The 13575-nt window shown below is 40.8% G+C and overlaps 1 protein-coding gene across 6 annotated transcripts in view; it reads right to left on the bottom strand.

Moving 5' to 3' along the window:
• sgk1 (serum/glucocorticoid regulated kinase 1) overlaps positions 1-13575 on the bottom strand; it is a 126830-nt gene that overhangs the window by 57844 nt on the left and 55411 nt on the right. For all 6 annotated transcript variants that reach the window (XM_073056327.1, XM_073056328.1, XM_073056332.1 and 3 more), the window contains exon 2: positions 5870-6058. In XM_073056327.1, the coding sequence (XP_072912428.1) occupies positions 5870-6058 (189 nt within the window). The remainder of the gene's footprint in view (positions 1-5869; positions 6059-13575) is intronic.

The following is a 13575-nucleotide window of genomic DNA, read 5'->3' as shown; positions in this document are numbered from 1 at the left end:
ACAGTATAACAACTATTTACATAGCATTTACATTGTATTAGGTGTTATAGTTAATCTAGAGATGACTTAAAGTATACGGGAGGATGTGCGTAGGTTATATGTGTTAGGGTTAATGTTAGGGTTAATTCGAGACTGCCATTACAGGTCAGGAGTGGCTCACGTAATATTAGGAGACCGGAATGCGAGGGAGGGGGGGAAGCGAAACTGGGGATTCCGCTACACCGAAACTGCTAGTGTCACGCGATTCAGTAAACAAAAGAAACAGGTAACTCGTGAGTGTATGGCATCGGGCCAATAAGATGGACACAAGTGCCTGATATTACCTAATATGTAGCGGGGGGTTGTGCTGGGGGGAAAAGGGGTATAAATAAGAGCAGATTGTAAGGGGAAGACGGAACGCGCCTTCTCCAGCGACTCCGTGGATTCACTGTGCCAGTTACGAATTCTGCAATAAACCCAAGTTTTGTAATAATCAGGTGTCGGTTGTCTCTCTTCCTAAACGAACACAGGGCAGAATTTCAAGCCCAACATATGCAAATACTACGCCATTTTATATAAGGGACTTGAGCATCTGCATGTTTTGGTATCCGCGGGAGATCCTGGAACCAATCCCTCGCGGATAAGGAGGGCCGACTGTATTGAAATGTTTTAGTTGGAACTTGCTATTAGATAAGAAAATGCCTTCCTTGCAAGTTTCTGTGGAATTGGAAAATTAAAGTTGAAATTGGTTTATTATTGTAAACTGTACTAAGGTACATATGACAATAATAAACCAATTCTAATTTCTTGCATACAATTCTGACGGGTCAAAGCATTACACCACGCATTGAAGTAGAACAAGGTAAAACAGTAACATTTAATAGTCTTATAACAGAGGTGGGAGGAGGCGGGGGTTGAAGCTGTCCTTGAACCTGGTAGTATATACTTCCGCACTTTTGTATCTTCTGCCTGGTGGAAGAGGGAATATCTGGGGTAGGTGAGGTTCTTGATTATGCTGGCAGCGAGAAGTACAGACAGTCCATTGAGGGGAAGTGGGGTTCCGCGATGTGTTGAGTTGTGTCCACAACTCTCTGCAATTTCCTGCAGTCACATTCAGAGTGTACTAATTCATGATGCATCCATCCAGGTAGGATACTTTCTATAGTATATTGAGAAAAATTGGTAAAGGTCAACAGGAACTTGTCAAATCTATTTAACCCCTTGAGGAAGTAGAGGCAGTCGGTCTCCTTGCTTGCCCGTGGCATCTACAATGCGTGTTTTGACCAGGTCAGGCTATTGATGAAGTTCACTCTGAGGAACTTGAAACTGTCAAACCTCTGGGTAACCAGCTCAAATTTTCATGGGGGATGAAATTTACAATTATCTCCCCATGAGCCTAGTCATCTGTAACCAGGGATGACGGTGTAGTGGTTAAATTACTTGGCTAATAATGTCTGAAATTGCTCTGCACTGAGTCTAGGTCTATTCTGCACCATTAATGGCATGCTGTGATCATGACCTAGTCTAACGAGAGGGCTCCACCTTCCCTCTCGATACTTTCTTCAGTCTTTCTCACCAGTGTTGCACAAGGCTTCAATAAGCTTCATTCATTACTTCCACACCAGGAACAAGGGGATGTGGTACCACAACTTCAGTAACTGAGTTGCACTAGACCAATGAAAATTACATACATGTGCCCTTGGAGGCAAATACACCATTAGCTTTTTCACTGAAGCATACTTATACTCAACACCCACTGAAGAAAGGACCTCAACCGTCCTTTCACGACTGTAAAACAATAAAACATGACCTTAGAAAATACAAGCCATTGGCAATCTCATTGTCATAGTCTGAAAGTTCCATAACATTGAAATTGGCCCTTCGGCTTCTCAAGTCCACTCTGAAAATCAAGCACTCATTTATGCTAATCCCACAATTCAATTTTCCATCTCTGCATATTCCTCTCAACTCTGACCAGATTCTACCACTCACCTACACAAGAAGGCCACTTTACTGTTCTGTATGAATCTACCCATCCACGTCTTTGGGATGTGAGAGGAAACCAGAATATCTAGAGGAAGCCCTGCTGTTCACAGGAATAACTTGCAAGCTTCCACGCACACAGTACTGCAGCTCAGGATTGAACCCAGGTTCCAGAGACCTGGCTTGTCATTCATGACCCTCAGCCTCCTCTTGTGTGCTTTTGAGGCCTAGGCTAGAGCAGAAGGCATATCAAAACACTGGAGAGATATTTATACGGCCTTTTCTGTGAATGTTCCAAATCCACTAACAAGGTAAGCAACCTAAAATCAAGATCCACTCCCAAGCTGGCACCCCAGCAATGAGGCACTAATTAGACTCAGTTATGTCACCGCTGACACCCTGTTCCATGGCTACTCAAAGCGGTCGATCTCAATCTCACTTCTCAGGAGCACATACCTCTTAAACTACCTGACAATTCCATCAGTCACATCCTACCCCATCTGTGGAAAAGTTTGTAATTCCCACATTTAGCCACCTCAGAACATGCAAGTTGCTTATTCCTTCCGGGCTGCCACTGAAGAATAATATGCCCGGACTAAAAGTCTAGAGTCAATGCATTAAAGTGATCTGATCAGATAACCTGGAATTAGATCATCTAAGAGTCTCAGTATTGATATTACAGACAATTATGGGAACTCATGTAGCTCAATCTTATTCAGAGACGGAAATCTGTACAGGAGGTTCCCCATAAAGAGGTCACTGCATGTATGTTCATGATCTTCTGCTGATGTAGCCCATTCACTTCAAAGTTTGACTTGCTGCGCATTCAGGGATGCTCTTCTGTACACGTGGTTACTTGAGTTGCTCTCGACTTCTTGTCAGCTTGAACCAGTCTGGCCATTTTCCATTGACTCTTCTCATTGATAAAGGGTTTTTCACCCACAGAACTGCCACTCACTGGATGTGTTTATTTTTCGCACCATTTTCTGTAAACTCCAGGGGAGTTTTGTGTGTGAAAATCCCAGGAGATCAGCAGTTTCCAAGATATTCAAACAACCCCATTTGGAACCATTAATCATTCCACATTCAAAGTCACTTAGATCACATTTCTTCAACATTCTGATATTTGGTCGGAACTACAATTGAACGTCTTGACCAGGTCTGTATGTTTTTATTTATTGAATTGCTGCTACGTGATTGGCTGATTTGTATTAATGAGCAGGTGAGTAGGTGTGCCTAATAAAGTGGCCACTGAGTGTACGTCATCCAGATTAATAAAAATATGGCTGACTCTCAATTGCCTCCGACTTGGCCTACCAAGCTAGATCAAACATTGCTGTTTTTAAAGTAGGATAGGAACAACAGATGGCATGCACAGAATTCAATCTTGGCAAAACCATTCCTATCCCTGTTGACTTCAAATGCTTCTCACAAAATCTGAGGTATGGTGCCAAGTTTGGAGAGCTATCCCACTAACTACAGAAGCCTGGCATAATTGTTCTGGCATCATAGTGACTTATAGTCTCAATATAGTATTTACACAATCCTTTGCTGAGAGTGGATTGCTCATTTTTCCCCTCATCTTGCCTCCATTTTAACTGGAAGAAGATACATTTGGATGAGTTTGAGTCCTCCAAATTCTTTACATCTTGTTCTTGAAAAAGCCGCAGGACATTAATTTTTGTGAGTTACTATTCATCCAAGTGTTTACACAAGAGGTAGATTTGGGTCATCTTTGATAAAATCTCTGTTTAGGTTGGCAAAGTCTGTCAAATCACATGTAAGTATTTGCTGCTTATATCAATAAATTAACCACAAGATGTACTGCAGGTCCTCTAGTAGACTGTGCATCTGTGTAATGAATTGCTACTAACATTTCTTCGCTCCCGAAGTGTAATTTAAAATTACTACCTGAGCCGTAGGGATATAAATAAATGAGATAACCAACTTTATCTCGGCAGTTTTTGTGAAGCAAATGTCATGATTCTTCAACAGCTGCCATCAATCTCAAGTGATAATCCAACCTATCACTTGCATTGGGTTGTAAATCTGCGGCCTACCATAATGAAAGGAATATAAAATTACCAGTCATTACCCATCCAGACCAATATGCCAGGAGCAGTGGGTTTTAAGATAAACAATATTAGCATAAAAGAGAAATGCACTGCTTTAATTTATTCAGATGGAAACATCTGCAAATTGTATTAGGCTTTGTCACAGACTGCAAAATTAAACCTCATTAGCCTGGGTGCTCTGACAGGCCAATGGTTCTGGAGTACCTGTGCAATAACTGCAGATACTAATTGAGTAGATTAAGTGGTTCGGGCCTCTGTTCAGCCTATTCAGTTGACCGACTACACCTTCCTATAGCTGGACACTCAATGGTTAATATCTACTTTTTGTTTTATCTCATTTTCAAACCTATTTCTGATGATTTAGAGTGTGCAATATCAACAGATCCATTCATAGATTAACAAAATAAAAGCCCATTATTTAATATTTTACCTAAAATGATATTATTTTATATTAAAATGTAATGGCTGGTTGGAATTTTCCAGTTAGCTTCAAGGCTAGGTTGCAGGCTAGCATTCACACTACAAGGCTGAATATCATGGGTCCTAACCCCTGTAAAATTTTGACCAAGCAAGGGATCTTCTGACTTACCTGCTGTAATCTCAGCTATTGATCCTGGAAAAAAAGGCATTTGAGCTAATTCACCAGTATAATAGAAAGGGAGGGAGTGCTGCCATTTCATATGTCAGGATATCAATGATATGGTCAGATTTAACTGTGGCTTATTTGGAAACAGACGTGCACTGAGAGGACCAAGTTTGACTTTGAGTGATGATGCATTTCACAAGGCAATCTGCACAGCCTCTACTTCCTGAGGAGACTGAGGTCCTGTGGAGTTTGCAGGCCTCTCCTTCACATGTTCTACCTGTCTGTTGTCGCCAATACAATCTTCTATGTGGAGGTGTGCTGGGGCAATGGCATCAACACGGGTGATGCCAACAGGCTCAATAAACCGATTAGAAAGGCCGGCTCTGTTATAGGAGTCAAACTAGACACACTGGAGGCTGTGGTATAACAGAGGACCCTACGGAAAATCCTGGCAATTCTGGACAATGTTTCTCACTCCCCTGCACGCCACCTTGGCTGAACAGCAGAGCAGTTTCAGTAATAGACTAAGACAACTGTGCTGATCCAAAGAGCACTATAAAAGATCACTCTTACCCTCGGCCATTAGACTCTACACTGAGTCAACCTAAAAGCCAGGGAAGTGATTACCCCGCCCTCCTGTTAGACTGTTTGAGGTAACTTTTTTTATTCTTTCTTACTTCCCTACTAATATTTGTATATCTGTGTACGTGTAATGCTACTGTGACACTGTAATTTTCTTTGGGATAAATAAAGTATTTATCTATTACATATTCTGTCTGAAATGTGCATTAATTTCAATGGAAATAAATGTTAGGAGTGATATGTGGCTGTATCATTATTTCCCACTTTATATCATTGTCTAATATCAGATCCAACCAATAGTCTGGCTGGTATTCAAACTTTAACTGACAATACTCACACACTGGTCGTCTATCCTAGTCACTGTTTTTGAGTTCAGCTACAAATAAACTGGCTGCTGTATTGTCTACAAATTAATTATGATTACACCACAAAAATAATTCAACTCCCTAAGGACAGAGAAGATGTTTAATAAATGCAAAGCCTTTAGTGTTTGTAAATGCTTCACCAATGAGAAAAATAACTTTGCCCCACATCATTGCCTCACTTGCTCTTATCATAATGGTCAACATAATGGTCTCTCTGTTAGCAAACAAGTATATGTCCAACAGTTTTAATCATAATAGCTTCACTTAAAAAGAGAAGTGTACAATTTTAACTGGTTTACCTTGGAACTCCCTCGTTTCCACAATCCATCACATTTATGTGCGATATTCCCTTGGCAACAGTGACATTCCATTTTGGATGAGTGAGCGACCATTCGAGGGCCTTTGCCTGATTTAGATTCTGGATCGTCTGCCTTTATCACCAGCATTTTCTCTGGTTTGAATCTGTCACTCTTCTTCCATTTTCTGACCTGTAGAAGAATATTAAGTTCAAGTTGTTGAAAGACTAGCAGATTTGTTACTCATTTCTTCAGTCTAAAGAACTAGCGGCACAAATAGTTATTTACACCATTCTCGGATAGTGCAGCTTTTGCCAGATTAGTACGATTCCAAAAAAGAGATCAAGAGAGGCTGTAAATATGAAATTAAACAGAATATGTTAGATGTACTGGAAACTCTCAGTTCTGAAAACCTCTCAATATATTAAGTTACCTCTGTTGTTGGGCTCAGCTTCTTCTGAAAATTTCAAATATTTTTAGTTTTCTTAATAACTGAATTTCAAATGTTTCATTTGGTTATCTATGAATTTTCCATGAACACAAAATACTTTGGAAAAGAGTAGAAATGTAACACATGAATAGTTGCATGTATATAGTATATGCATAGCACAAATAACTGTTGACCCATAAAAGTTTTAAGCATAATCAAATTCTTCCACTGACCAGTTTTTTTCAAATTTCAAGGCACTTAATCCAGAGAAACATGCAATTAAAACAAGGCAGTGAACTCTACCATATATCAATGGGAAGATGTGGTATGGAGTACCTCCACATCTACAAAGATGCTGCCAGGACTGGAAAATCGCAGCTGTCAGCTACAGTTGTTTTCTTCAGGCAGAAGAGGCTACTGGTGTTTTCCTTGAGATACCAGAAATTAAAGGGACTCCAGATGGAGTAATTTATTTTCTGTGGCTGCAGCATTAAAAAACAGCAGATGGATGGATTTAACATACTTGGTTGAAGGATTACAGAAGAGATGAGAAATCTTTTTGTTCATCCAGAGGAGAGCTGATTTGAAACTCACTGCCTGATGACTGTTAAAGGCAGAAACTTCCATCACAGTTAAGTAGTATGTGGCTGTGTACTTGAAGACAGGAATGTAGACACGACTTGACACAAAAGCAGAGCAGAGGAAACGGTTTAGCAGTAAACAATACTTTACTAATAACAAGCCACAAGGGGCTACAAAATAAGAGAGACCGGATACTAACCACCACAGACAAGGTAACTGAAGGCTAGGAACAATTGGTATAGGCTGGTGGGCCAACAGGTAAACAAGGACTGTGGGTGGGACCTGGGTTTAAATAGGTGCGGGTGATGAGTTGGAAGTGAGTGGACGGTGACACTAGTTAGCTGGGTGGAGACTAGAAGGTGCCTGCCTGTGCAGGCTTGACACCTGCAGGTTATATATCTATGCTGGAAGGTGAGATTAGGTTGGGTGTCTCTTTTTTGTCAGCATAGACATGATAAGCCAAATGACTTCCTATTGTACTGTAAGATTACTACCATTCTTTTAAGAGACTTTTGGATAGGTACATGGAGCTTAGAAAATAGAGGACTATGGGTAAGACTAGTAATTTCTAAGGTAGGGACATGTTCCGCACAACTTTGTGGGCTGAAGGGCCTGTATTGTGCTGTAGGTTTTCTATATTTTTATGTTTCTGTTCCATATCACTCTACAACTGTTCAACATCCATTCTTGTAAAACCAATTTACACCTGAAGAAGTTGAAATTCTGCTATGGACACAAGTAGGGAATTGTCCCGAAAGTTGTATGAATTTATGGCTCACACTCACCATCAATCTCTTTTGTGCATTCAGAAGCTCAAAACTCCTCAACACAGATGAAATTGGTTAACATATTCAAAGTAGTTACTCTTCCCTTTGGATTAAAAGTATTCCTTGGAAAATGGCAACTAAGAGTGGGATAATGCAAAGTTAGATTAGAATTTCCACTTCATAGTATATTTGGGAAATTCCTTCAGAAGGTTACAATTATCTAAATATTTCCAGTCTCTGATATCTGTACAATATTGTACTATCAACACCACTCATTCACCTATGCCTAATACACTTCAGATGGAATCTAATACTTTATACAAATCAAATAATTCAACTATATTGTACTTCCGAGGTGTAAGAATTGGAAAGGAGGATGAAGTCCAAGTTGGAATAAAATAGTCTTTACAAGAGGCAGGATGTTCATATGTTACAGCTTTAGTCATTGTACCAAATGGCATTAGAGAACTCCACATCCAGAAGCAGAGTAATGCTATCATTTCTAAATGCTTTCCTCGCAAACAACACAGCATTAATGAAATGGATACTATTGAGATGAGCTGCAAAGGCAGTTTTAGTAACATTGGGAACTTACAACTCAATAAAGGCCCTCCAAAGTATTTGGGCCAAATGTCAAATAGAAACATAGAAAACCTACAGCACAATACAGGCCTTTCGGCCCACAAAGCTGTGCTGAACATGTCCTTACCTGAGAAATTACCTAGGGTTACCCATAGCCCTCTATTTTTCTGAGCTCCATATACCTGTCCGGAGTCTCTTAAAAGACCCTATCGTATTCGCCTCCACCACCGATGCCGGCAGCCCATTCCATACAGTCACCACTCTCTGCGTAGAAAACTTACCCCTGACATCTCCTCTGTACCTACTCCCCAGCACCTTAAAACTGTGCCCTCTCGTGTTAGCCATTTCAGCCCTAGGAAAAAACCTCTGATTATCCACATGATCAATGCCTCTCATCATCTCATACATCTCTATCAGGTCACCTCTCATCCTCTGTCGCTCCAAGGAGAAAAGGCTGAGTTCACTCAGCCTATTCTCATAAGGCAACACCCCTGGAAATCTCCTCTGCACCCTTTCTATGGTTTCTACATCCTTCCTGTAGTGAGGCGACCAGAACTGAGCACAGTACTCCAAGTGGGGTCTGACCAGGGTCCTATATAGCTGCAACATTACCTCTTGGCTCTTGAACTCAATCCCATGATTGATGAAGGCCAATGCACCGTATGCCTTCTTAATCACAGAGTCAACCTGCTCAGCAGCCTTGAGCGTCTATAGACTCAGACCCCACGACCCCTCTGATCTTCCACACTGCCAAGAGTCTTACCATTAATACTATATTATGTCTCATATTTGACCTACAAATGAACCACCTCACACTTATTGAACCACTTCACACTTAGAGGAAATCAAAATGGACTGTAACTTAACAGAAAGCTTTCAAATGTCAAGAATCATTCTCCATTCTCCAGCTTATCTGATGATAATAAACTGTAATAGTGCCGATCATCATTGGTAAGATATTATTTTCTTTCTTTGCAAAAGCAGACACTGTCTTCATTGTTATGAAATTGTAGCTACATGCATGTAGAAACCAGAAGTACAAAATCTGTGGTATTTATTACACCCTCTAAATGCTTTGAGTCAAACAAGGATTGAAAGCATTGAAAATACCAAAAACTTGATTCTACTTTAAGAATACATCTCACCAGTAAATGAAATGTGTTTAACCATGGAAAAAGAGAACATTATTACTTGAAGAGCAATGCAGGTAGTTTCACTCCTCGAATTTTCCCTGGGGTTCTTGCATTTTCCTCCTTCAAATATTTATTTGAGCTTTCTGTTTCATGAGTACAAATGAATCTGTAACTAGGGCACTAACAGATATTGCTTTCCAAAATCTGATTACAGGTTGCTATAAAAGGGATTTTTTCTACTGGGCAAAAGCAAGTCACTTGGCTGATAGTGTATGGATGTATAAACTCAAGGAATTGAGGGTCATAGGGAACAGGCACAGAAGAGGTGCTATCCCCAGCATTAACCAGCCACCATATTGAATGGTGGACAAGGCTTGAGGAGCCTGGTGCCTAATCCTGCTCCTGCTCCTGTTTTTCTGTCCTTGTTCAATTGTCAGTTAACTCAGATCTTTGCCTTCCATCACTGGGAACTGTTTCCATCTGTCTACTCTTCTCATGATTTTAAACAATTCTCTCAAACCTGCATTTAGCCTTCTCTATGGAGGACAACTACTGTTTTTCAAATATGATTTGAGACCAATTTATTGAATCTTTTCTGTTTTTTCCCCCAAGGCTTCTTTTTCGTCCCAATGAATAAACAAGCAAAAACCTCCTCCTCGCAGGAAACTTTTGAAACAGATAAAAGGAAGTGCAGACACAACATCTTTATTTGCAGGAAAGAACAGCTGACAGAGGGGTGAGTGGCCGACAGTCCAAGGGTCCAGAAGGCAACTTGAAAATGGTCCTCTCAGAGATTGTGAGGGCATCCCTGAACCAGATTTATTGATCTTCCAATCCTAAATAAATCCAGAAACTAGTCATTTCAGAATGTATTCACCATAGCAGCACACATTAACTAAGTCAATTCACTCAATAGTTTGGTATGCTTGTTGTTGGGTATCAGTTGTGATCCACCCAGTTAAAAGTGCATCAATGTCCCAATGACATCACCGTGCCCCTACTTCAATCTTGGCGAGCTCCTTGCCCATTTCTGCTTTTGTCCCCAAAGTTACTGTAGTCAAAATAATTCAATTATAGGATGTGGAGTTGTTAGTCATTTGTTGTCATTTTCACCATGCTCTTTTGAAGCTTGACATTCAAATTCAAGCCTTGGATCCTGAATTGGACAATATTTCTCTTTACATAGACTTAGTCGAAATTAAATTGATGTAATTTGTATTTACTTCAGTGTTTAGCTCACACTATTATCAAGAAAGTAATAGCAGGCGAGCAAATTGAAATTGTTTAGGGGGTGGTATGTAAATGGGTGTGCATTGAATTTCTTCATCCATTTCACTCCCACCTATTCCTCCTGAACCCTGCCTTTAATGCCTTTCCAAGTTTGTTGCTATTTGAAGGAATTCTGGTTACCACAAGCTATAGGTAGGAATTTGTGAAAGGAAGGAAACTCTAACCTAGTCAAGCCCGAGCTGTTTTAACTGTGTAGACTTTTGTCTCCTCTCACCCTCCCCTATCCACAATACAATGTTCAAGGTCTATCTGTGCCTGAGACACAGGGGGCATAAGGAGGCAGCCAAATGAATGCAAGTTTTAGGCAGCAGGAAGCAACTTCCAATGACTAAATGCATCTTCTGTGATGTTCAAACTAATCAATACATTTGGTGGTGAGATGACTGGGTTCGTAAGGAAAAGGAAGAAATTGTGAGGCAGGAAAATTCTCCAAAGCAAGTTGCATTTATGTAAATCTTTTACAACTTCACCAAGTCTCAAAGTTCTTCCTGGCCAATAAAATAGTTGTTATTGCAGTCTCACTGTAATCAAGCAGGAAACCCAGCAGTGAGTTTCTGCAAAGCAATGTAAGACTAACAGTAATTGATGTAGGATACCTGGGAACACCAGCGCTTGGAAATCCCCCTCCATCACTCACCATCCTGACTTGGAAACATATCGCCCTTCCTTCATTGTCACTGGGCTCCCTCCCTAACAGCACTGTGGGTGTCCCTACACCTCAGGGACTGCAGTCGTTCAAGGAGGCCACTCATCACCATCTTCTTAAGGACAACTGGGGCTGGGCAATAAATGCTGGCGTAGCTGGCGACGCCCATATCCCATAAATGAATAATTAAAAAAAATACTTCTAGTGATGTTAACAGAGGCAGAAATATTAGTCAAAACACCAAGGATACTTGAATGCTCTTCTTTGAAATCAACAATATAGATTATTTCAGTTTATCTGAAAAAGCAAGGTTTAGAATTTCATCCAAATATGACACCATCGAAAGATCATCATCTCTCTGTACTGCATTCAAGATTCACTCATGAGCACCAGAGAGGCATTCCTGACTTTTGCAGCCCCTGACTTGTGAACGAGTGAACACATTGTATATTCTTTGAAAAGTAAGCTGCCGCTGGGCAGGAATGCAATGTGAATGGAGAGTAAACACATACACACAAATAACTGAACAAACGCACACACACAGTTACCTTCTCACAGACACACACACACAGATCAGAGTAAATATCCACATGCAGAGACACGGACTCATATACACATTCGTGCATATGCACGCACAGATATGTACAAACATACACAGAGATTATATTCATATACAAACACTGAAAATATGTACACAGATGCGGATTGTAAATTGTCAGGAATGGGAGTTTATGACTTTTCTGATCTGTGACCCTAGCCTGCAGTAAGTCGGGGGGAGCCAGATCACACCTCAGTAAAGAATGTTGGAGGTAAGGCCTAGAAAGGCCTGTGTATTCTGGGTTGCTTCCCCTTTTTTGACATTAAGGAAGAAAAGCATGGCGCAGTCACAGTGCTCATTTTATACCACACTTTCATATGTGGGATGGTCAAGGTGATCTAAAATTTCTGCAGCTTTCTGTGATTTATGAGAAGATAAAATGGTATTAATACTGAAAATTATAGTAAATCTGCCACTTTGACTCACTCGCATTCAAGCAGCCCACAGATGAGAACCACTGCAAAACAAAAGGGGCAACAAAGTGGGAAGAGCTCCAGTTACATCAGGTTTTCACTGCCACATTTGGCAGAGTTTATCTGTAACTCATTAAGTAACCGGACTGCTTTAATTACAGTGTTTCTCACAGCTTTTCAACCAAAGTCATGGGAGACGGGAGGAAGAAGGCCTGTGGAGCTGCCACCCTTAAGAGCTTGACTGAGCAGAATGAAGTGTATATTGTGCTTCACAGCAGTTGTTAAACTTAAAGCCCTGGAACCCAGGGATGACGTGCAGAATGTACCATTAGTTCCTGAGACATCAGCCTCACACTAGAAGGGATATAATTGAATGAGGAATGCAAAAGTGACTCTGAGAGACAGTATGCAGCAGCATAGGAGAGTTAAGCAGTCAGAGGAAAGCCCACACAATGGAACTTAACGCAGAATGTATGCTTTAATTCAAACCTAGTTCACTGTGTTCCAGTGGTGAAAATGCTACCTTGCATAATAAACGTAGTTTAGGTCATGTGAGGCAGTTCAAAGCATGCCCACCCTTTCCTCTCATTCCATTTCCCTCTCTCACCTTATCTCCTTACCTGCCCATCACCTCCCTCTGGTGCTCCTCCCCCTTTCCTTTCTTCCATGGCCTTCGGTCCTTTTCAGTCAGATTCCTCCTTCTCCATCCCTATATCCCCTTCATCAATCAACTTCCTAGCTCTTTACTTCACCCCTCCTCCCTCTCCCGGTTTCACCTGTCACCATGTGTTTCTTCCTCCCCTCACCTTCTAACTCTGCCTCCTCATCTTTTTTCTCCAGTCCTGATGAAGGGGCTTGGCACGAATCATCTACAGATACGCTGGGCCTGCTGAGCTCCTCCAGCACTTTGTGTGTGTTGAACGTATGCTTTACTTTTATTTTCTGGATGAAAAGATGAAGGCTCCAAACCCATAGTTAATAAGTTAACTTCGTTCCAGAGCTGGTTTTGTTACTGGAAAAGTTTGTTAAATGAAGAACTGTTAGTAATTTTCAGATGACTTCACCTGTCGTAACGTTACACAGCAGAATTCAAAGCTAGTTCACTGTGTTCCAGTGATGAAAAAGCTACCTTGTATAATGAACCCAATTTAGGTTCAAAGGTCAGCACTTCTATTTCTCATTCAGATTAATTTTTAAAAATTATTATTTTGGAAGCTGTCTCCTGTAGACCCTTTAAAAAAACGTCGTTGTTGAGTGCTGTCAAGTCA

The sequence above is a fragment of the Hemitrygon akajei genome, chromosome 9, assembly GCF_048418815.1.
Source record: "Hemitrygon akajei chromosome 9, sHemAka1.3, whole genome shotgun sequence".
NCBI lineage: Eukaryota > Metazoa > Chordata > Chondrichthyes > Myliobatiformes > Dasyatidae > Hemitrygon > Hemitrygon akajei.
The sequence above is the reverse complement of the archived record's forward strand: the minus strand, read 5'-3'. Positions and strand labels throughout refer to the sequence as shown.